The sequence below is a fragment of the Psammomys obesus genome, unplaced genomic scaffold (assembly GCF_907164565.1).
Source record: "Psammomys obesus unplaced genomic scaffold, mPsaObe1.curated_primary_1811, whole genome shotgun sequence".
Lineage (NCBI taxonomy): Eukaryota > Metazoa > Chordata > Mammalia > Rodentia > Muridae > Psammomys > Psammomys obesus.
This window is the reverse complement of record NW_026596039.1, coordinates 10,105,975-10,131,219: the sequence shown is the minus strand read 5'-3', so window position 1 is coordinate 10,131,219 and position 25,245 is coordinate 10,105,975. Positions and strand designations below refer to the sequence as shown.

Here is a 25,245-nt window from a genome sequence, read left to right as displayed (position 1 = left end):
GGAAACAACCTAGGAACCTGCTACAGAGGGCCTCTGAAAGCCAGAAGAAGAAAACAGTGAACAACCTAGGAACCTGCCACAGAGAGCTTCTGAAAGGCTCTGTCCTGCAGACCATCAAAGCAGATGCTGAGCCTGATGGCCAACTGTCGGGTAGCGTGAATGGAATTTTATGTAAGAAGTGGGAAATAGTAAGAGCTGGAGGGGACAGGAACTCCACAAGGAGAGCAACAGAACAAGAAAATTTGAACACAGGGAACTTCCTAGAGACTCATACTCCAACCAAGGACTATTCATGGAGATAACCTAGAACCCCTGCATAGATGTAGTCCATGGCAGTCAGTGTCCAAGTGGGTTACATAGTAATGGGGAGAGGGACTGCCTCTGACATAATCTGATTGGCCTGCTCGTTAATCACATCCCCCTGAGGCGGGAGCAGCCTTACCAGGCCACAGAAGATGAAAATGCAGCCACTTCTGATGAGACCTGATAGTCTAAGATCAGAAAGAAGGAGAGGAGAACCTCCCCTATCAGTGGACTTGGGGAGGGACATGCATGCAGGAAGGGGAGGAAGGGTGGGATTGGGAGGGAAGGAGGGCGGGGCTTATGGGGGGTACAAAATGAATAAAGTGTAATTAATAATAATAAAAAATTAAAAAAAATAAAATGTAACTAAGGAAAAAAACCCACAAAAAACGTAGAAAATAAAATTTGTTCTGAACCCCAGGACTTTGGAAGAGCAACAACTGCTCTTAATCAGTAAGCCACTTCTCCACCCCTCCATAATTTTAATTAATTATTTGAGAATTCCATCGTGTAGATAATGTAGTTTTGTCATAGTCACTCCCACATGACGCCTAACTCCTCCCAGATCCACACCTCGTGTCCCCCTCCCCAAGCCCCGTTCCTCTTCCAACTTCATGTCTGGTGTTTAATTTCATTTCTCATTTTTTGTGACTCGCTGATTCCGTCTGGTACCGATTCCACACTCACGGGTGTGGGGCCACCCACCCGAGTTCGTTAGACCTACCACCAGCCCCAACCTTAAAAACACAGCAGTTGGCAAAAACCACCAACTGTCTGCTGACAGCTAGTGATGTGGGCTACTGAGAACTCCTTGCTGCCTGTTGATGTTGCCTGGCTACATGATTATGTCTATATGTGTATGTACATGGGTATGATGTATGTATATGTGTGTATAATTTTTGCTTTAAAAAGAAAAGTATGTGGCATATATAGAGAAATTCTAGTGATTGATTTTTATAGGATTTTTACGGCAGCACTCTCAGACCAGAGACCATTGTGAGTAACTTACTGGGTACTGTGTTTGCCTTATTTTACCTTCATCATTAGTTTACAAACGCCAACAAATGTGCACAAACATCTGGTCTCTAACATACCGTATTTGCTTTCTCTCAGTGAGTTTTATTTGATTGAGGAAGTTCTTTTCTAGAAAAAAGAAGTTTCCTGTTTTTTAACCTAGTTAGAAACTGAGCTGCCTTGAATGGCTTTTTATCTGATTCATCAGGGTAGTTACATAATTTTTAAAACACATCTTCAGGTCTGATGGAGTACATTAATATATTAATATATAAATATAGATAACATACAAATATATAAAGTCAAAGCATATGACCACAGGCAGGTTATAACATAAATCTCAATTTCAACATTATTCTGTTGTTGGTGAAAGTACAAAATAATTCAGTCAGGTTATGGCACTGGCTTGTTTGCCTGCTCTGTTTTAAAAGTTGTCTACTTAGACTGTGTATAGATCACAAAAGATCTCTCACTAAAACTCATTAAAAAGATCCACGATAAGATTTTATTTCAGTAGACTATCTAATTCTGTATGTGAATAACATGGACTTTAATATGTTTTACTGAAAATAATTAGTTAATATCCTGGAGGATATAACCTAGCATTCAGAAGCAACTCCTAGGCTCATGTTCAAGGGGAAGTACTCTTAAAAGCATGCTAGAGGGAAAGTGGATATTCCCTACACAATTCTTCATGTATATTAAACACACTCAGAGAACACACATCCAAATGTAAAAACTCTGCTTTTCTGACTTAAGAAAACAACCTTCTATGGAACAGCACCAGTCCAACCAAACTTGATAATCTAAAGCAGGAGGACTCCCTCTATTTAGAAAGCTTTCCAGAATAATTCTAGACCACACTGATCTTCTCACATTCCAAGGTCCCATGACATATTCATATATTCCCCACCAGGATAATATCACATGTGAAAAACTGAGGTAGGTAGTATGATCAGCTGCAAAGAAATATTACTGACATTTGTTGTGGGGCTTTTCCCAAGATGTGGCAAGCGTCTGTTCCCCACAGACCCCTCGTGGAGAGCAGTCCAAAGGCACAATCTCTGCCAAGTCCAAGTGAACCCATGGAGCTGCTGGGGTTACTTACAGGAAGGAATACTCGGAGGCAGCCGGATCCACCACAGGAGACACACTGCAGCATGGGTCCTGGAGTTGTCTGGCCCAACCTGGAGGAAGCTCCACCAGGCTATCAACTGTTTATAACCTTTGGGAGGAGGCCTGCAATCTTTGAGCTTCAGAGATTCTAGAACATTTTAAAATTCTGGTCCTGCGTCTTAGGGACCTCTTCTTTCTTCCTGGAAAGGTTTTAATTTGAAGAAAATAATAACAGAGTACTTTGAAGCAGGAAAAAAGAAACCCGAAATATTGCAGAAAAAACAGTAAACATAAATCTTGTGGAGGAAACAACTTTTCTTTTGAGGCTCAGTAGAAAGGAAGCCCTGTAAAACTCACCTTCCTCCTTTTTGTTATTTGTAACATCTCTTTCTACTTGGTGCTTTAGTGGCCCAGACACTGTGTGGTACTTCCTTTTTCACTGGCCTATTTTAATATTCAAAATGAATGTAGTTAGCAATGAGGATTTGGTATTTGTTTAATGTGGATAAAGTACATCTAAGAACAGGAAGAAGAGAACAAGGGAGGGGCAAGGGAAAGGGAGGGGAAGATGGGGTGAGAGTGAAAGGGAGGGAAGAAGGGGGAAGGTATGAGAAAGGGAGGGAGAGAGTGAGACTACACACATACCAAAAGAAGAGCACAGAGCAAGATGCCTAGATCATGTAAGCTCAAGGGGAAAAACACAGGAAGGAGATGAGTCACCATTTCCTTTGCTGTGCACTGAGTTTTTCTTTTCTATTAAGGTTCTCTTTCTCAAGGCATGGCAACACCCAAAATGGGGAGGGAGCAAGAGAGTCACCTTGATTGGTGGCAGACAAACAACTAGCAGATGTTTCCATGTTCGTAGACAGAAGCTCTGGACCTCATATCTACACTGGGAGGGACCCATGAAAGCTCTAGGTACAGCATGACGTCCTGGGTTACTAATTCAGGGAGTACTTAAATACAAATAAAAACAAGGGACTCCTGAAAGTTGGTGGGTACCAGTTCTGGACTCCCTCCTCTGCCTGAGGGGGTGGGTGTCTGTAATGCTTGCCAATAAAGTTTGCTTTTGTTTGCTCTGAGCTCTTAAGTCTTCAGTCTATGGACAAAAAAGAAACCACCTGCTAGCAGGTATCAATTGTCCCCAAGCAGTTAGCTTTTACCTCAGTAGTGAAGCCTTTAGGGCTCTTGGTCTCCATCCTGAGAGTCTGGTGGGAGTCTAACTCATTCCCAGCCTCCACAGGGACACAGAGAACATCTGCATTGAAGGGGAATTTCAACAAAAAGGTTAGAGCTAGTCTCTGTCTTATAAATCTTTCCAAGGGTTTTGGAAGAATCTGATCCAGGAAATGGGACTTGGGGGTTGGGGATGCTGTCTTTAGGGAAAGGATAGGAAGGAAAATGGCACAGCCAGGGCAGACTTGAGCTTCCAAGGGACCTAGAAAGGAAGATAATGGTAGACAGAGACCCAAGACACTGGGTTCACTTCAAGAGTGAATAATTTTTATTTTTCCCACTGCTGTTTATATATTGTTTTGCTAGCTATTAGAGAGCATTGCAAGTAGAGCTTGAGCAAACAGCATCTTTAACCCCTTTCCTGAGTTCTTCCTTCTGCACGTTACTGCCTGGTGGCTTTGTTTTGTCCTAAGGTCATTCCTCTGAGACTTTATCAGTTTCTTTTCAGTTTTTAGGCCATATCTGGAACAGAGTTTGTTCTAGAGTAAGGGACTGCAGCTCATCTGGACTCCAACAAGTAAACAGAGAAAAAGGAGGGTGGGGAGTAAAATAACAATAAAAATGCCTGAGCGAGTTATAAGAAATCAGACTTAACTACTTATCTAAAAATCATATAATACATGTAATTCTGTCTATAAATTTACATATATAGTTTAAGTTTTCTCATTTTGGGATAAGAATGCTCCCTCCAAGAGCCAAAGACCACCTAATAAAAACCCTAATACCAGACATGAGAAATCCTGTTTAAGCTGTTGGTCAGGGATTTCCAAGAGACTCCCAAAATATATATCATATTGCTATTGCCCTTGATGCCTCCCTAGAAATGGAAGGTAAATCCCTACTGCTGAAGACACCATGTACTTCAGAAACAGAGCCCAGAGGCCCCTGAGCTGGAACTGACCTGAATAACTCTTTCTTGAGGACTAGCTTTTATAGCACCAGAAAATTCTTTGCAAGCTTCCAAAGGAGGGAAGCAATCAATAGTCCTTCCCTTTGGCGTCTATGAACCATAACAACACTTCACATGGCACAATAACCCTTAAGGGTACAGTAGAGGTACACATACCTTGGCAGTAACCAACAGCTCTCTAACTGCTTAACAAAAAGGAAATCATGCCTGATACTGAAAACCTAGCTAACTACTCAATGCTGGCAAAGTGATGGATCTTGTAGGAGAACCTCTAACCAGTACTTTATGAAACTGGAATAATCCCTAACAACAATCTATAAACATTTGTCCTCATATCCATAAGTAAGTGTAGTCCTCAAACCTTATAGAACAAAAAGCAAAAATGACAAACAATAACAACAACAAAAACGTCTCTTTGCAACAGATAGAGAACATTACAGACAACCACACCAATTTAAGTGCATAGTTGTAAAGCCCAGTTTCAGTGGATATGTGTATAACACAGTTCCTCCTAATTGAGGCTCAGGGAACATTGTGGAATAGGGGAAAGAATTGTAAGAGAGGGAGGATCGGGGAGTTTGCTGTGAGATTGTGTCTCCTAGAAATATCAAAAGCTACACTCATAAAGTCTCACCAACATGACTGCTCAAATGTGAACTGAAAAAGGAAGATTCCTATGGATATGCCACAGCGGATGGGGAAAGCCCTTGAGGCCTCAACCCTACAGAAAGTAATACAGGCAACTAAGAAATGCTGGGAATGGGGAAGAGTCTTCCTCAGGGAAGAGCACACCAGTTGCTTATCCAACACCAGATGGTCAGCCCTGTAAATACGCATGTATGCCACATTATATAGACTGAGAAAAAGTCCTATTTATGAATACAACAGCTATTCAAAGAACAAGGAGAATATATGGGAGGGTGTGAAGGGAGGAAAGGAAGGGAGAGACAATATAATTTATCATAATCTCAAAAACAAAATAAAAAAAGGACTTTTCCAACAAGGAATCGTCCACCTGTCATCAAGGAAAACCTCCTGAGGTGATGTCTCTTTTTGAAAGTGGGAGCACTTTTCTGCAAGGCAGATGATATCAACCTCATTTTCCCAACTGAGTCTGAAATAACTATGTCCTCCACCAACCTCTGTCTTCCAGTTTGTTCTGGTACAGGCGGCTGGCAGAAGGCTCTCCAGGCCCCAGTAGGGACTCTAGCTCATTTCTTTCCTGCAATGTTTCTTGGGTCTTGGGGTGGTGAAATAGATTTCTGATCATTTTTTTTCCATTTATGACTGAGTGTTGGGTCACATTAGTGGTCATCAGTCATAGCCAGTGTGATTGGATCAGTGTCTGTAGTAACCACTACCCTCTGGAAACAAATGAGGCTGCAGTCTGACAGCACTAGCAGCCTATGGGTATGAACAACATTTGAGAAGGCAGTTTTGCAATGACAGTGCCAGAAATGCAGGCGTTCTAGAGACTTTCATGTCTTTTCTTTGGCTATCAGACTATTTCAACAAATGTTCCCAGGAAATTGGAGTTTTCCAGGGACCTCATGCTGGAACAAAGAAAGGTGGTTCCCCTCAGAGGAGGAAATAAAAAAAAAAGAAAAAAGATTTCACACAGCTCTGACAACCTCACAGGCCAAGTTGCAGGAGATACTGAAAGTGAGAAATGGGACCATCCCAGACTAGAAAGAAAAACAACTGGACCTTGAATAAGGGCCAGCTAAGAAAGAAGAACAAGTCAGGAAATTAAGGGCTACTAAACCTTGAGCAGAGGCCAGACCAGATGGCCCTCCTCAAATACTGGATGAGCTTGTTTTAAGATAAGAAACCTGGGACTGAAAAGACTGTCCTTGAAGCTGTAAGCTGCCAACTGCAAACTGCTATCTTTTCTGCTGACTAGTCAATGTAAAGGCCTGATTTTTAGGTATAAAAACTCTGTGCTTGGTATGCTGGAGGTCGTCTCCTGCTTTGAATGGACGACCCCCATCGCGATAGGAATAAACTGCCTCTTGCTCTTGCATCGAACCAGTCTCTTTGGGGAGGGAGCGGTATGGTGCCCCTGCATTGGGAGTGCAGGTTTTGCAAAACCAAGATAAGGATGGGTGGGACCTTACCCTTGATTGTGTACTGAGGATTCTGGTTTCTTAAAAGCTCAGTTATGTTATGTAAATATGGTTCTGTTTAATCTCAGGTGTGGGATATGGGACTGTTTCAAATTGTCCACAGCAGCATGCTATTTGCCTCATGCAGGCTCTGGCAAAGGTGTGATCGTTGTCAGCTGTAGATAGTTTAATTCTGCGCTCACTGAGAGGGTATAAATGCTAGAGCCTAGAGAGGGACAGGGAACTTTGAGAAAGAAGGTTGCTGCTGCTCCCTCTCTCTCCCAACCCCAACTACCTTCCACCTCACTGCTCCTGGTTGCTGTTGTTGTAGTTTGATGAGAAGAAGTCACAGATATCCTGACTGTAAAGATTGGATGTGCTCCAAGGAACCCAACAATCTAAAACAAGAGAAAGTAGCCAAAAGAGAACTGTGACCCCTCTCTCCTCTAACCTCTTTCTTTCCTATGTGATGTTGGGGATGTTGGAATGGATTGGGTGGAGAAGGGAGGTAGAGATATAAGGAACCCCAATAAAATAGATAAAAAGACACCTTTGTTTAAACTTGAACCTTGAGTTAGGATCCTGAAGATGAAGTGGAGTTGAGGGGATTTCACTAAGCCTTTTTGTTCCTTTTTATGGGGGCCTCTGTCCTCCATAGCCACAGATCTTTGCCTTGGCTCATAATATCAGGAGTTTCTTGTGCTGGGGTAGGTTTTAAATCTAAAGAGTAAACTGTTTGTAGTGCCCATATTAGTCATGCCACTATTGCATTTTGGACAGCATTGTCTCACAGGTTGAGAGTAGAGCAGAGATAATCTTCAGCCAAGTAGAAATAGGGTGAAAATTCAACCCTAGTAGCCTGTGTAGTACCTGAGGGTACTAAAAACGTTAGGTATCAGGAAGACTTCTTTCCCTAGGGTCTCTCTTTATAATTTATCAAACGACTGCTTCTTCCACTCTGCTAGAAAGCCTCTCTAAGACACTAACTCATGAGTCAACCCCACATACCACTGTATCACACGATTCTGTAATATGCTTTAACATAGTACTATTTTTATTAACTCATACATAGATACATGTGTTTTGATCATGTTCACCTCCACTTTCCCCCTAGCTCCTCCTGATCCACCCCAGCACTTCCAAGTGTCATGCCCTTTTTTTTTAAAGATAAATTCACTGAGTATAATTTGAGCTGGCTAGATACTCAAGAGTGTGGAGCATGACATAGTGCTTTGTTTTTAATCATTACATAATGTTTCATATCTTGTTGTTAATCATCCTGCCCCTTCATTAGTTGGTAAAGTCTTGATGGTCTTTTTTTTTTTAAGTAAAGACATTTTATTTATGTGTATGTGTGTCTACATGAGTTTATGTGCACCATATGCATTCAGGGGCTCTTAGAACAGGGTGTCAGATTACCTAGAACTGGAGTTACAGGCAGCTGTTAGAGGCCTGACTTGGGTGTTGGGAGCTGAAGGAGGTCTTCTTCAGGAACAGTTACTTCTATTAAATGCTAAGCCATCTCTCCAGCCCTCACAATATCTCTAAAGATTAGAACAATGTGTGGAACATGTTAGGGTCTTCTTTTTTTCCCCAGATTTTTTTTGTATCATTATTACCATTTATTACAGTTTATTCACTTTTTATCCCAGCTCTGGCCCCCTCCCTTTTCTCCTCCCAATCCTATCCACCCTCCCTTTTCCCCCTATGCCCCCTCCCCTAGTCCACTGATAGGGGAGGTCCTCTTCCCTTTCCATCTGGCCCTAGCCTATCAGGTCTCATCAGGACTGTCTGCATTGTCTTCCTCTGTGGCCTGGTAAGGTTGCCCCCCCCATCCAGGGGGAGGTGATCAAAGAGCCAGCCCCTGCTCCCCTTACTAGGCAACCCACTTGGACACTGAGTCTATAAGCTAAATCTGAGCCAGCGTTTTAGGTCCTCTCCATGTGTTGTCCTTGGTTGGAGTATCATTCTCTTCAGGGCCCCCAGGGATCAGCTTTTTTGGCTCAGTTGCTCTTCTTTTGGAGCTCCTGTCCCCTCGGGTCTTTGTAGCTCCTCCTTCATTTATAAAATTCCATGCACTCTGCCCAAAGTTTGGCTATGAGTCTCAGCCTCTGCTTCAATTAGTAAGTGTGTTTGACCCTCCCCCTCAAGAGTGCACTAGGTACTAGACTGTGAAAAATAACTAGCAGATATACAGAGAATGTATCATCTCATGCCCTTCAAGACACAGGATGTGTGGATTTAAGATGTTCTATTGTACTTGTTTTTGCCCAGGTGCCGTGGGAGTAGGTCAAATTCCTACATTTTCTGCCGTTCAGTGACTAGTGCAGAGTTAAAGCAGAATGTAGCCACTGAAGGAAGTCAGTAATGTAGTAATGATGAAAATTTCATTGTCTTATTCAACTATTAAAATAAATGCTTAAAAATGTTAGCCTATATATGTAGGTGGTGGTAATCAGTGTTGTTGACTGTAAGTACTCGAGATAGCTTTCAAATTGAATCAATGTACAGCACTACTTTTTCAAACCAAGTCTCACCCAGCAGAAATACACACACACACACACACACACACACACACACACACACACACACGTGACTGATACTTTGGTTGAAGAGGCACAGTGGAACCTGGACTCAGCCTACCAGCACTTCTCCTGTCCCCTGAATCTCTAAACATAGTGTTCCAAGGACCAACAACAGCTCACAGAACAAAGTTCTGTGACTGTGAATCTTAGACTAATTTCTTCATTTGGAAAACCAAGACCTGGGAAGGTGACCCGATTCATCCAAATTCTTAAAAGTATGCCTTGTAACAGGACCAAAGTCTTCGACCTCTAGCTCACTGTGTTTCACTCTGTCACCTCCTCTTCCTCAACAGCAAAACTGTAGATTCAACTGGAATCTCATGGAGAGAGCTCCTATGGAACAGTAGAGTCAGGATTTCTGAGATACTACTGCCTCATTTAGTATTCTGCTGTGCTATGACTGCCAGGGGATGGGGGGACGGCATAACTGAGCATGTAAAAATCACCTGAAACTGGTAGTTAGAAGTAGAAAAGAGGGGAGTCTATAAGATGGCGGCACTGGGAGTACAATGTGTCTGAGGAGCAGGACAGCAGTGTCAGCACAGCGAGCAGGATACTGAACTCTGGGAACTAAAACACCGGAGTCTGTGATTGCCAGGTGAGATGAAATTTTATGGTGTGGAAATCAATTGGGACCGACCTCAGGTCACCCACTTAATCCCTTGAAAAAGTCCTGGGGACCGGCCGACGCACCTGCTGCACCAGATCGGAGCACACAGCCTCCTGAAGCACCCCCAGCCACCATCCTGGCCTGGGACATACAGCTTCCAGCCCAAAGGGAGGCGTCCAGGCTCTGGACTAGAGCAGAGACCTCCAGTTGCTGGCTCAGAGAGGAGTGTACAGCTTCTGGCCCAAAGCTGGGTGCACAACCTGAGGCCCAGAGTGGTGACCTCAGCCACCATCTCAGACTGTGGGGCATAGCCTCCAGCCCAGAGTGAGGTGCTAAGCCTCTGACCCAGAGCGGAGCCCTTAGTTGCTGGCCTAGACAGGTATACACAGCCTCTGGCCCAGAAGGGGACACACAGCTGCCAGCCCAGATCAGAGGGCAGAGTCTACGGACCAGAGCAGGGCCCACAGCTGCCATCCCAGACCAGCACACACAGCTTCCAGCCCAGAGTGAGGTGTCTTAGCCTCTGGACTAGAGTGGACCCCTCAGTTGCCGGCCTAGAGAGGAATGCACAGCCTCAGGCCCAGAGCAGCACCCCCAGCCGCCATCCCAGACTGGGGTACACAGTCTCTGGCCCAAAGTGGAGCACTCAGCCTCTGGCCCAGAGACTTGCTGTGCACTAGACTCACCTTCCCAGACAGAACTGAGTAACCCAGGGTAGCAGACTGAATTTCCCTGTTGGGAGAAAAATCCCACAGCTAGGGAACCAGCTGGTTCTTCAAGAGGGCTATGCCAGGAAAACAGTGTAACAACAGCAGCAGCTCACTTAATTCAGAGCGAGAAACCCAGCAGCAGGGCAGCTGTCTCCAGGACTTCTACGGGTTAGTGGAAAGCCCCCCTGACTAACAAAGACCATAGCCACTACTCAGATCTATACGCCTGAGGTGAGCAGTGGCAATTCCTGAGAAACACTGGCCATACAGTGACCATACCCAAAAAGCAGAGGAGACCTCCTTCAGGAAAAATCATCTACCTGCCAAGGGGATTCTCCCTACACTAGGATTCCAGGAAGAAGCACCAGAAACTAACAGCCAACACCTAAAACAGCGCAATGGGTAGAGGTCAGTGTAAAAGCTCAAGCAACAAAAGACAGATCAATATGGCATCTCCAGAACCCAGCCATCCAGGGGAGAGCATCCCTGGACACCTCAGCACAATTGAAATTCAAGAAGATAACCTTACATCTATGCTGATGAAGAGGATAATAGAAGAAACAAATAAAATACGTAAAGAATTAGAGGAAGATAAAATCAAACAAATTATGGCCATCGGTGAAGAAATACAGGAAGATGCAGCCAAACAGTTTGTGGCCTTCAGAGAAGAAATAATTAAATCACTGAAAGAAATAAAAGAAACAGAGAAATGTTCAAACAAACAGTTGAAGGAATTAAACGAAAAACAGGAAAATACAATCAGCCAGGTGAAGGAAATAAACGAAACAACTCAAGATCTGAAGATAGAATTGGAAAAATTAAAGAAAACAGAAACGGAGGAAATCTTGGAGAGGAAGAATTTAGGGAACACAACAGGAACTACAGAGTTAAGCATAACCAACAGACTACAAGAGGTGGAAGAAAGAATCTCAGGTGTAGAAGATACAATGGAAGAAATCAATGTATCTGTCAAAGAAAATGTTAAATCCAAAAAATTCCTGACACAGAGCATCCAAGAAAACCAAGACAACATGAAAAGACAAAACCTAAGAATAATAGGAATAGAGGAAAAAGAAGATTCCCTGCTCCAAGGCCCAGAAAATATCTTCAACAAGATCATAGAAGAAAATTTCCCCAACTTAAAGGAGAGGCCTATAAGAATACAAGAGGCCTACAAAACACCTAATAAATTAGAGAAAAACCTCCCGACGCTTAATAATCAAAACGGTAAGTATACAGAACAAAGAAAAATACATAAAGCTGTGAGAGAAAAAGGCCAAGTAACATATAATGGCAAACCCATCAGAATCACACCTGACTTCTCAACAGACACTATGAAAGCAAGAAGGGCCTGGATGAATATCATGCAGACCCTAAGAGAACAAAGATGTCAGCCCAGGCTAATATATAAAGCAAAACTCTCAGTCATCATAGATGGAGGAAACAAGATATTCAATGACAAAAACAAATTCAAAAAATACCTACCCACAAATCCAGCATTACAGAAGATACTAGAAGGAAAAATAGAACCCAGGAAAACTAACTACATTCAGGAAAACACAGGAAATAAATAACCTCACTACAGCAAAACCTAAAGTAGCCAAGCACACAAACACACTACCATAGCCAACAGCAAAATCAAAGCATCTAACGGCCACTGGTCATTAATCTCCCTTAACATCAATGGACTTAACTCTTCACTAAAAAGACACAGACTAACAGAATGGATTCATAAACAAGACCCAACCATCTGTTGCATACAAGAAACACACCTAAGTCAAAAAGATAGACATTATCTGAGAGTAAAGGGCTGGAAGATGGTTTTCCAAGCAAATGGATCCAAGAAGCAAGCACGAGTAGCCATTCTAATATCTAATAAAATAGATTTTCAAACAAAATTAATCAAAAGAGATGGGGAAGGTCATTTCATACGCATCAAAGGAAAACGCCACCAAGAAGACACCACAATTCTGAACATCTATGTCCCAAATACAAGAGCACCCACATTTGTAAAAGAAACATTAATAAAACTGAAACCACACATAGATCCCTACACACTAATAGTGGGAGACTTCAACACCCCACTATCAACAAAGGACAGGTCAACAAACCAGAAATTAAACAAAGAAACAATGACTCTAACAGAGGTCATGAATCAAATGGCCCTAACAGACATCTACAGAAACTTTCAACCAAACACAAAAGAATTTACCTTCTTCTCAGTACCTCATGGAACCTTCTCCAAAATAGACCATATACTAGGTCACAAAACAAGTCTCAACAGACAAAAAAAGACTGAAATAATCCTATGTATCCTATCTGACCACCATGGACTAAAACTGGATCTCAACGACAACCAAAATAACAAAAAGCCTACACACACATGGAAACTGAACAACTTTCTACTCAATGACATCTGGGTCAGGGAATAAATATAGAAAGAAATTAGTCTTCCTAGAATTCAATGAAAATGAAAGCACAACATACCCAAACTTATGGGACACAATGAAAATAGTGCAAGAGGAAAGTTCATAGCACTGAGTGCCTTCAAGAAGAAACTCGAAACATCTCATGCAAGCAATTTAATGGCTCACCTAAAAGCCCTAGGGGGAAAAAAAAACAAAAAAAACAAAAAACAGACACACCAAAGAGGAAGAGACGGCTGGAAATAATCAAACTCAGGGCTGAAATCAATCAATTAGAAACAAATAAAACAATTCAAAGAATCAATGAAACCAAGAGCTGGTTCTTTGAGAAAATCAACAAGATAGACAAGCCCTTAGCCAAACTAACTAAAAGGCAAGGAGACACTATCCAAATCAACAAAATCAGAAATGAAAAGGGGGACATAACAACAGACACTGAGGAAATCCAAACAATCATTAGGACTTACTTCCAAAGTCTATATGTCACAAAATTTGAAAATCTAAATGAAATGAACAATTTTCTGGATCAATTCCACTTACCAAAGCTGAATCAAGATCAGGTAAATCAATTAAATAGTCCTATATACCCTAAGGAAATAGAAGCAGTCATCAAAAGTCTCCCATCCAAAACAAGCCCAGCACCAGATGGTTTCAGTGAAGAATTCTACCAGACCTTCAAAGAAGAGCTAACAACAATTCTCTTCAAACTATTCCACAAAATAGAAACAGAAGGAACACTACCAAACTCATTCTATGAAGCCACAGTCACCTTGGTACCTAAACCACACAAAGACTCAACAAAGAAAGAGAATTTCAGGCCAATCTCCCTTATGAACATTGATGCAAAAATACTTAACAAAAATACCTACAAACCTAATACAAGAACACATCAAAGATATCATCCACTATGACCAAGTAGGCTTCATCCCAGGTATGCAGGGGTGGTTCAATATGCGGAAGTCCACCAATGTTATTCACCATATTAACAAACTGAAAGGAAAAAAAATCACATGATAACCTCTAAGATGCTGAAAAAGCATTTGACAAAATCCAACATCCAGTCATGTTTAAATTATTGGAGAGATCAGGGATACAAGGCACATACCTAAACATAGTAAAGGCAATATATAGCAAGCCTATAGCTGACATCAAACTAAATGAACAGAAACTTAAATCAATCCCATTGAAATCAGGAAAAAGGAAAGGATGCCCATTCTCTCCATATCTCTTCAACATAGTTCTTGAAGTCCTTGCTAGATCAATAAGACAATTGAAGGAGATCAAGGGGATACAAATGGGAAAGAAAGAAGTCAAAGTATCACTATTTGCAGATGATATGATAGTATACATGAGTGACCCCAAATATTCTACAAGGGAACTCCTACAGTTGATAAACACCTTCAGCAAAGTGGCCAGATAAAAAATTAATTCAAAAAAATCAGTAGCCTCCTGTATACAAAAACAAAAGGGCTGAGAAAGAAATTAGGGAAACAACACCTTTCACAATAGCCACAAAGGACATAAAGTACCTTGGTGTGAACCTAACCAAGCAAGTCAAAGACTTGTATGAAAAAAAATTTCAAGTCTCTGAAAAAATAATTAGAAGAAGATATGAGAAATTGGAAAGATCACCCATGCTCATAGCTTGGCAGGATTAACATAGTAAAAATGGCCATCTTACCAAAAGCAATCTACAGATTTAATGCATTTCCCATCAAATTACCAACACAATTCTTTACAGACCTTGAAAGAAAAATTCTCAACTTCAGATGGAATAACAAGAAACCCAGAATTGCTAAAACAATCCTCTACAATAAAAGATCTTCTGGAGGTATCTCCATCCCTGATCTCAAGCTGTACTATAGAGCAACAGTTATAAAAACTGCATGGTACTGGCATAGAAACAGAATGGTGGATCAATGGAACCGAACAGAAGACCCAGAAATAAACCCACACACTTAGGGATAACTGATTTTTTTACAAAGATGCTTAAACCATACAATGGAAAAAAGACAGCATCTTCAACAAATGGTGCTGGTCTAACTGGATGGCTACATGTAGGAAAATGCAAATAGATCCTTACTTACCACCCTGCACAAAACTAAAATTCCGAGTGGATCAAAGACCTCAACATAAAAACAGACACACTAAAGCTGTTAGAAGAAAACGTGGGGTAGAGCCTGGAATTCATTGGCACAGGAGACAACTTCTTGAACAGAACACCAACAGCACAGGCTCTAAGAGCAACAATCAATAAATGGGGCCTCATGAAACTGAAAAGATTCTGTAAAGCAAAGGACACTGTCGTCAGAACAAAACAACTACCTACAGATTGGGAAAGAATCTTCACCAACCCTATATCTGACAAAGGGCTAATATCCAGTATATATAAAGAACTAAAGAAGTTAAAAAGCAACAAATTAAGTAATCCGGTTAAAAATTGGGAAACAGAACTAATCAGAGAATTCTCGATAGAGGAATATCGAATGGCAGAAAAACACTTAAAGAAATGCTCAACCTCATTAGCCGTCAGGGAAATGCAAATCAAAACAACCTTGAGATTTCACCTTACACCCATCAGAATGGCTAAGATCACAACCTCAAGAGACAACACATGCTGGAGAGGTTGTGGATAAAGGGAACCGTCCTCTACTGCTGGTGGGAATGTAAACTTGTACAACCATTCTGGAAATCAATCTGGCGCTTTCTCAGACAACTAGGAATAGCTCTTCCTCAAGATCCAGCCAGACCACTTCTAGGCATATATCCAAAAGAGGCTCAAGTACACAGTAAGGACATTTGCTCAACCATGTTTGTAGCAGCTTTATTTGTAATAGCCAGAAGTTGGAAACAACCAAGATGCCCCTCAACTGAGGAATGGATACAGTAATTGTGGTATATCTACACAATGGAATACTACTCAGCAATAAAAACCAAGAAAATTGTGAAAATTGCAGGTAAATGGTGGGAGCTGGAAAAGATCATCCTGAGTGAGCTATCCCAGAAGCAGAAAGACACACACGGTATATACTCACTCATATAGACATATAATATAGGATAAACCTACTAAAATCTGTACACCTAAAAAAATTAATCAAGACAGAGAACTCTGGCTAAAATTCTCAATCCCCATCCAGAAAGGCAAAGAGGATGAACAACAGAAGAAGAAGAAAACAGGGAACAAGTCAGGACCTTGACACAGAGGACCTCTGAAAGGCTCTGCCCTGCAGACTATCAAAGCAGATGCTGAGACTCATGGCCAACCTTTGAGGAGATTGCAGAGAATCTTATGAAAGAAGTGGGAGTTAGTAAGACCTGGAGGGGACAGGTGCTCCACAAGGAGAGCAACAGATCTTAAAAATCTGGGTCTTCCCTGAGACTGATAGTCCAACCAAGTAGCATGCATGGAGATAACCTAGAACCCCTGCATAGATGTAGACCATGACAGTTCAGTCTCCTAGTGGGTTCCATCGTAATGGGAACAGGGGCTGTCTCTGACATGAACTGATTGGCCTGCTCTTTGATCACCTCTCCCTGAGGGGGGAGCAGCCTTACCAGGCCACAAAAGAAGACAATGCAGCCACTCCTGATGAGACCTAAAAGCCTAGGATCAGAAGGAAGGAAAAGAAGATCTCCCCTACCAGTGGACTTCTGGAGGGGCATGTGTGGAGAAGGAGGAGGAAAGAAGGGATTGGGAGAGTAGGAGGGAGGGAACTACAGGGGGGATACAAAGTAAATTAAGTGTAATTAATAAAAAAATTAAAATTAAAAAAAGTAGAAAGAAAATGAAACTCTTTATTCAAAGAGTTTGTGTATAAGTCTCTCACCAAGTTGACATGGCATCTTAAATATAGCCATTGGATGCAAACAAAAGGACTTACTTTTAAATTTTTATGTGTTTTTCCTTCATTTATGTCTGTGTATCATCTGCATGCCTGGTGCCTGTAGAATCCAGAAGAGAGTGTCAGGTTCCCTGGAAATGTTGCTGGAAATCAATCCTGGGTCCTCAGGGAGAGCAACAAGAGCTTGTGACTTCTGAGCCATGTTTTTAACCACCTTTTTATAAATTTAATTTTATTTTTTTCTTATCAGTTACATTTTATTAACTCTGTATCCCAGGAGTGTCCCGCTCCCTCATTCCCTCCCTATCCCACCCTCCCTCCCTCATCTCCACCGTGCCCCTTTCCAAGTCCACTGATGGGGGGGACCTCCTCCCCATTCATCCGATCCTGTTTTATCAGGTATCTTCAGGACTGGCTGCGAACGCCTTTTTGTTTTGTCTGTTTTTAAAAGGTATAATCTAGGTTCAATGAGATGGATGAGTCAGTAAAGGCATTTGCTACCAAGCCTAAAGACCTGGAGTTCAGTCATTGGACCCACCTGGTGGCAGTGGAGAGCTGACTCTTAAACATTGCTCTCCGTCACCCACATGTACACTGTGGCAGCATAGTCCCTCTCCAAATAAAGGTAATACAGAAATACAAAAGATTGAGCTGGGAGGTGGTGCCTTTAATCCCAGCACTTGGGAGGCAGAGGCATGCAGATCTCTGAGTTGGAGGCCAGCCTGGTTCTACAGGGTGAGGTTCAGGACAGTCTGGGTTACACAGGGAAACCCTGTCTTGAAAAACAAGCAAGCAAGCAAGCAAACAAACAAACACAAAAAGAAATACAAACGATATAATTTAATGTATTTATAAAAAGCAAACTATAATTTTTTATTTAATATATGAAAGCGAAATCACTAAAATACTTTGCATTATCCGTGTTTCTTATTTTAGTGTTTCTCATTTAAAATTTTTGTTCATTTTTATTTGTCCTAAAATTAGCATACAAAAAATGATAGTTTTCATGATAGTTTTTCTGTGAATATTTTATATTTATTTATCCAAAAGTTTTATATTCCAACAAGCTGGAAAACCTAGAAGAAAGACAATTTTCTAAATGCATATGACCTATTAAAATTAAATCTACAAAATAGAAACAATTTAAACAGATTTATAATAAGCAATGAGATTGAAATTATAAGTCTCTCTCCAAAAAGAGCCCATGGCTCAACAGACTCACTGTTGAATACCATGACACTTTTAAAAGAAAATCTAACCAATACTTCTCAAAACCTTCCACCAATTACAAGCAGAATGCATACTACCAAAGTCAATCTTTGAAATCTGTTTTGGCCTGATGTCAAATTCTGAGATATGACCAAGAAATAAAAGTACAGATCAATTTCCATGATGACAACGAATATAAAAATTATTGACAAAATATTTACAAATCGAATCAAAGACCCTTTAAGAATTTTATCAAAATTACTTCATCGTTTTGAATTCATAGCAACAGGGAGGTCTCATCACAAGGATCCTAACTGCCAACTGATAAAGAGCAACATGACTCTAATAAAAAGGTCAAATCTTTCACTGATTCTTTTGAGCTTCAACTTTAAGCAGAAACCCAGTGTAGGAATGGCTTTTTAGGTTGAACTGGGTGGACCATAGTACAGATTATCTTCTTGATAATATGTCCAGGGACATCCTGGCATTTGTCATGCCAGCAGGATTCACTGTATCTTTTAAGTTCACTGAGTGACTTTCAGAGTTGTGTGTTCCCTAGCAAATATAATTTAAGAATATATCAATTTGACTTCCGACTACATGCTGTGGTGGATGGACATTGTTTGTGCCATATGCAATTGTCATATCCCAGGCATCAATGACACCCACATTGAGATCCTGGAAAATATCCTTTAAGGCAAGATACTGGGTGTAACCGTGGAAGTCACTAAATCTTTCCACATCACTGCTCAACTCCCTGATGTTTTCTGTTTTGAGGACAACCATAGTATCTGGGCTTCTCAGAAGAAGACGCTGAAGAGCTCTGTGAACATTGACAGCCCTTCGGATGAAAACATCAATGGGAAAAGGTCTGAAATGCTGGCCCAGAGAAATGACGATGACTGTGTTTTTCTCTCCTCCAGTTCTGTCAATTATCCGTGCAATGTTCTCTATTTCTTTAACAGAGTAGACCAATGATCCAATAAGGGGGTAACCATGTTTTTGCCACTGGATGTTGATTTTCTCATCCAAGTCCACAGCAAGTTGGTGTTTCAGTTTTCCAATCTCATGCAGATCTACAGACCTCAGTGCTGACAGCAAACAGGCAATCCCAAAACAAAAGGAGAATACAGTTACAAAGATCAACTAGCCATAAATACAGGAGGAAAAAAGATCTGGTGTTTAGAATCCTATAAATCAATCATATCTGACTAAGGAGTAGTTTTGAAAATTACTCTAAGAATCCAAAGACTTTCATGATAATGCACTTTGCCCTTCTACCATCATTCAGATTGAATTGTTCAGGGCATGGCTTTGGCATTTAACTCAGCTTCACTGGAAGATGAGGTTCACAGCTGTGTACCTGCTGCTGTGCAAGACTTGTTAACTTTTCCCTGACCTTATCTGAGGATAGATAGGGAAGGCTATTGATATGAGCAAAAAGAATCCAAGTACATCTTTGAAACGGCTTTATGAATCTAAGACTTTATTCTGTGTTCTTCTTTCCCTGTCAATGGAATAGCACCAAGTATCTCATCTACACAAGTGACAGGAAAATGATCACTTATTTGTGGCCCTTTACAGAGCATTTATATAGGCAGATACAGCCACTCCCCTCCATGATATTCACATGTATCTATATCCATCTACCTATATATCTATGTATTTGACATGTTATAGTAAAGACAAGATGCCAAGTTGTTCAAGATTATGGTTTGTGACCAAAAGAGCAATTAAAATCCTCCCACCCCCTAATTCAGACAGCTCTGAAAATAAGAAAGTGAGCACAAGGTGAACAGGACAAGAAAAAGTCCCACCATGTTTCATTGTGCCAACTAGAGCCTTATCAGAACAGCAAGGTGAGCTGTTTTGCTGCTACAGCTTCTGAGATAATATGTAGTGCGAGACCACAGTGCCATGTCTGAGCTCTGTCTTAGCAGGGAAGGGCAAGGCTGGAAGACTTAAGCCAGTGAGTGAGGTTGCAAAACACACATGCTGGTAGAACTAGTCTATCCATTGCTTCCAACTAACTTCAGTTCTTTTTTCCAAAGCATACTCTGGCTACAGAATTTAATGTTTCACAAGAGATGCCTTCCCATTATCACTTACATGCTGAGGAGGAAGTCCACTCACAACCTCAGAATGCTGAATTTATATAAAGAAAAAAAAACTACAGTATCAAACTATGTGATAGTAAAGGATGTCACTAGAATCTTGAATTTGCAGCTGAGAGAAACAAAGTAATTGTTTACCAGAAATCATTATCTAATCTGTCCTCTGTGTTGGGAGTCCTTCTGTAATTTAGAGCCTAGTCCCAACAACTTCACCTTTCCATCGAGAGGATCAGTTTTTTAGAATTGGAGACCACAAGACTGGCCTCATATTAAGTCATAAGCTCAACCTTGTCTTTAGTGACAAGAGCCAGGGCCAGAGGATATAGAATGGCTGGAAGTGATGGTTTAATACGCAGTTTAGCTCAGATGGACCACTATATTCTGACTTAGTACTGGTGTATTCTTGACTTAGTAAACACAGCGTTGAAACTAGGGTTCTCAGTACTGGAGTCCAGCCCCAACTCTGATACTAACTGGTGGTAACAGTTCCAATTGCTGTTGCTCTCTGGCTACTTCCTATGTGTTAGTGTGCCTGGCAGTGTGTTAAATAATCTCTCTCCACTATCTTATTTCATCGAAAACAGGAGGGACAATGAACATTGTTCTAGGGAATGATAGGAACATTTCGTGACTAATGCTGGTGGTTCGTGATTAAGACCTATGGCAAAGAGGAGGCATCTCTTTTTTCCCCTTGAAATGAAAACATAGTTCCTGAAGGAGATGTGAATAAGTTATACTGAAACATACTGTTGACTATGCTTTTGAAGTAGTCCATCCACTGGCGGAGTGTGGAGTCACCCATTAAATGGATGAATTTTCCTCGCAGGCAGTCTTTGATTTTGATGGGAGCCAAACTGCAGGAGGCCGGATTCCAGGTGTTCTTCCAGACATACCCACTAGGGGTTACAGATGCCATCCCGAACTTGCATTTCTCTTTCATTGGAGCCGCTTCTGCCAAGGAATCAGCAAGACAGGATTTTCTAAAACAACACTCTATTCATCCCTGATTAGTAAGTGCCTTCCATATTTTTTTTAAAAAACCCTTTGAGAGGTGTGTAGGTGGCGGTGACAGTAAAAGAGCTTACTAAAGTATTTTCCATAATAGAATATTTATTTTCAGTAAAGCTTTCCTCTGGTGTGGGTCTTTTCAGTGATACCTATTAGTGTTTATTATGAAAATACATGGGGTTATTTCCCCCTCAGAATAAAAAAAGGCCTTCAAGTAAAATTTAAGTATTTGTTAGCTTTGTCATGTATAGGATGAGAACATCCTATCCCACCCTTTTAGCCCATTTTGCTTCTGAGCTTTCCACATGTTCTCACAGTGCCTTAGTCATCACCACAAAACTATGAACTCTGAGATGAAGGCAGGATGAACCTGACTTGGAAAGTGGCCAAGCTGCATTGATAATAGCTGTGTACCAGAGAGAAGCCTGGAGGTCCAGGAAGACCCAGATCTTCAACCTCAGTCTCTTGGTAATGAAGAGACTGACTGGTGGGCTACCATGGTGAGGCAGCAGGGTCAGGTCCCAATTATTCATTGCTGCAAAAGATTGAAGTGGTATTTTAACAGCTTCTCTCTCCCTCTTCCTCTGTACTTCTGTCTGTGTATGTCTTTGAGACAAGGTCTAATGTAGCCTAGGCTTGCCTTCTGCTTGCTGTGTAGCCAGGGATGGCCTTGAGTGCATCATCTTCCTGCCTCCACTTCCAGAGTCTGGAAATTATGGGTGAGTCTTATGTGATGCTGGGGGGGGGGGTGGAGCCTTGGTTTTTCGTGAGTGCTGGGTAAAGCACTGCATATCACTTCTGCAACCAGAAACACATTTTCCCTCAATGTGGAAAACTCTCTTAGCAATTAGCAAGCTTGTCATGATCAATCTAGAGAGACAATGATACTGATGCCTTAAATCAGTTTAGGTGGGGTTTGTAAACTCTTCATCGGGGGAAAAAAGTAAGAAAAGTAGTGAATATACATGTGGATGTTCTTTGTATTATAAAAAACAAAACTGTGAAGAACCAGGAGAGAAGAATGGCGGCAGAAAATTGACTCCTGGATGGTGCATTGGAGACATCTAAGTGCTAACTCTAGGGAGAAATGAAGACAGTAGGAAAGGATGGGGTGGGCTGGGAAGGATAAAGAACCAGCTAAAACTTGGGAGGGAGTTTTACCCTTTGAAGGTTCTTGTGTTAGATGCATAGGTGACCATCTATCTGATGAGTAGGTTTTGGAGAGGCGTGTTACAACCTAGCGGTTATGACCATTTATTCACTTATAGACTTTGCCCCTTGGGCCACTTTGTAAGAACTGAGATAGTGACCAAGACCAACAGAAATAGAAGGACCTCTAAATGGGTCCAGTGTTTAACATCGCCCACCAGCACAGAACCACTTACTGTTGCATTTGGAGACACTAATCACATTGGATTTTCCCATAATCTCCACACCTATATTTGACCTTAAAGAGACAAATACAGAAATTAAACTGCAGTGACCTCAACTCAGGCAAAGTTTCAGAACCCAGATTGGTCAGTTCGTCTGTTAGTTCTTGGTGATAACCCAACTTCCCTGTCTAGAATTTCAGAGAATTTATTTGTTTTTAGCCCACAGGAGACAGGGACTCAAAGTATGTATTCAATACAGTGTATTGAGACACAGAATATATTAGAACACACATAGATATTTCTCATTCTTTTCATTTATACTCAACCCATGTTTGAGGCTCATTGATAAGGATTTCCTATCCTAAAATTCTGAGGACTCTTGGAGAATGAATACTATCCCCAAATGAATTCCTAGTTCCCTATTAAAGGGCTTTTTGAGTCCCTAAGTTAATGTACTTCCCTGCAGGCTAAATTACCATTTTCCCCCTCATTAATGTGAAATGATCATTATTTACCTTACAAAGAGGCTCTTCTCCTGCTGGCTAAGATAGGAAACATCCTTGTTCTTCGAGTGCATGTGGGTAAGGGCAGCACAGGGAACATCTGGAGGCTTCACACAGTAGAAAGCTTCTTGGTCCTGGGCATCCAGGTATTGGCACAGCTTGACACTTGAGTTTAGGATCAGGGCACATTCAGTGTGGACCTGAGAGGCACCATTGACAAACTGGCCAGTGAAGGTAACTCTATCATAGCCTTGGTTCCTTGCTCTCCAGAGAGCTGACACTCCTTCACTGGGGTGTATGAGAAGGACAGACAGGGAGACCTGGCCCTCCCAGAACAGAGTGAAACTGATGAGGTAGGTGCCATTGTTGAAGTCTGTCACCTTTCCGGAGGCGCCTGCCTTCTGGGCTGGGGAGGACATCCTGGTTCTCAGGAAGTCCCCACCATATTCCTTTCTGCGTCCCAGGTAATCCCTAGCCTCCAGCAGCACATGCAGCTGGTCCCCCACGCAGTACTTGTCTCGAGGCTTGAGGATGGTGGCTATGCTGTGTGTGGCGCTGGTGGTGGTGTTGAGGTGGGGGAAGGGCCTGGGAGGAATCTGCTTGTCTAGTTTCTCTAGGACTTCCTTGACTCTCAGCTCTGTCTCTTTTGGTGAAACTGGTGGGTTCAGAGGCACTGTAGGGCATGAGGAGTTCATGACCGAGTTCCAGCGATTGAAGGACACAGGCAACTTGAACGTCACCCACAACTGAGTGGGCAAGAAATAGGATAGAAAACAAAAGAAAAGTTGTGACTTAATGTGAGTTCTGGCAGGTTAACCAACTTTTGTCTTTTATATATGAGAGGTATAGAAATCATATACCACTAAGATCTTGTGATCATATATGTTTCACACACAGGCAGCTTGGTTTAGAAACTGTCTGAGCTACTCTGGTTTCCAATGGCTTATTTTGGAGAACCCACTCAACGCCAAATAGCCTGAGCTAGGATCTTCTTCAAAATGGTGGTGATGTGTGGGGGTGGAGAGATTTCTGAGCAGTGATTGCTGCTGCTAAAGAGAACCAAATTTCAGTTCCTAGTGGCAACTACTTATTGGAGCTGTCTCTATTATTTGAAAAGGTATTTTAAATATTCCAACATGTCAAATAAGGTATAATAAGACAGATCATTGCCATCAATCATTAATTAGAATTTTCAGTAAAGGCAAAGTAGTTTGCATGAACCCAAATCTTGTGTAGATAATAAAAAATTGCGAACAAAATTCTACAAACAAACACATAAAAGCAAGTAGGAACCACTACCAAAAGCCTCACTCCAAAGGAGAGAAGCAACCAATGAAATAGAGAAAACAAACATCAGCAACAACAAAGCCAACAGCAGCAAAGTGAAACATAAACCTTAAAAGCTTTGAGGTTGGAAACAACACTAATCGTTTGAATAGATATTTAGACAGCCTGGTACTGGAGTAGGGAAATGTTTCTCATTCACAATTAACCACAATTTTTAAGAGGCAGGTCTATTTCAGTACATAGAAATGAATATATTATTTCCTACACAGGCTTCTTTAAAACAGGTACAAACATAGGCTGTGCATAATGTGAAATAATAGCATCATTCACGTGCAAGCAGCATAGGATGGTATGTGGAAGCACACACATGAATGGCTGCCGTAAACACACACACACACACACACACACACACACACACACACACACACAGAGAGAGAGAGAGAGAGAGAGAGAGAGAGAGAGAGAGAGAGAGAAATAGCTGCCTTATAAAGCTTTCAGTCCCTCATGATGTCCTATCTGCAGGAAGTACCTTCTGCCCTGGATCCCAGCTTACACATGAAGAGTTGGGCCCTTTCCTCACACATTGCTGTATTTAACAGTAGTCAGCTACATTGGTTCATTAATGTTGCTTGGGAAGCCACCGAACACACCCCCATCTCCATTGCAACCAGCAGGTCTTTGACTTATGCTTTCCTAGATGCACAAGAGGAAGTAAAACAGAAAACGAGTTCAGTTCCTACCTCTGGAGGGTTTCTGAAAACTGTAAAGGAGACCAAGAAGATCACTATAAACAGCAGCACCCACAGTGAGTTACGACTGGCCATCATTTTCATGATTAGAACCCTAGAAGACAATCACAGAAGCCCATCACAAAAAGAAGCATAAAGGAAACCA

General features: G+C 41.6%; 2 protein-coding genes across 2 annotated transcripts in view; both read right to left on the bottom strand.

Annotated features, from left to right (window-relative positions):
* Window positions 1-2,653, bottom strand: part of LOC129687587 (uncharacterized) — a 75,827-nt gene extending 73,174 nt beyond the window's left edge. The window contains exon 1 of the mRNA XM_055622048.1: window positions 2,426-2,653. The gene's annotated coding sequence lies outside the window, so the exon portion shown is untranslated. The remainder of the gene's footprint in view (window positions 1-2,425) is intronic.
* Window positions 2,654-18,176: 15,523 nt separating this feature from the next.
* Nxpe4 (neurexophilin and PC-esterase domain family member 4) lies at window positions 18,177-25,184 on the bottom strand. The gene is made up of 5 exons (XM_055622225.1): window positions 25,092-25,184; window positions 23,077-23,810; window positions 22,574-22,635; window positions 20,928-21,128; window positions 18,177-19,157 (listed from the first exon to the last, which is right to left on the bottom strand). The coding sequence occupies exons 1-5, from the start codon at window positions 25,182-25,184 to the stop codon at window positions 18,622-18,624; spliced, it is 1,626 nt and encodes a 541-aa protein (XP_055478200.1). The 3' UTR covers window positions 18,177-18,621.
* Window positions 25,185-25,245: the final 61 nt, after the last annotated feature.

Coding starts and splice junctions, on each gene's coding strand:
- Nxpe4 (XM_055622225.1), bottom strand. CDS start 25,184: ATGAAAATGATGGCCAGTCGTAACTCACTGTGGGTGCTGCTGTTTATA. Junction 23,811..25,091: donor TTTTCAGAAACCCTCCAGAG/GTAGGAACTGAA, acceptor TTGCCCACTCAG/TTGTGGGTGACGTTCAAGTT. Junction 21,129..22,573: donor TAGTGTCTCCAAATGCAACA/GTAAGTGGTTCT, acceptor CCTTGGCAGAAG/CGGCTCCAATGAAAGAGAAA.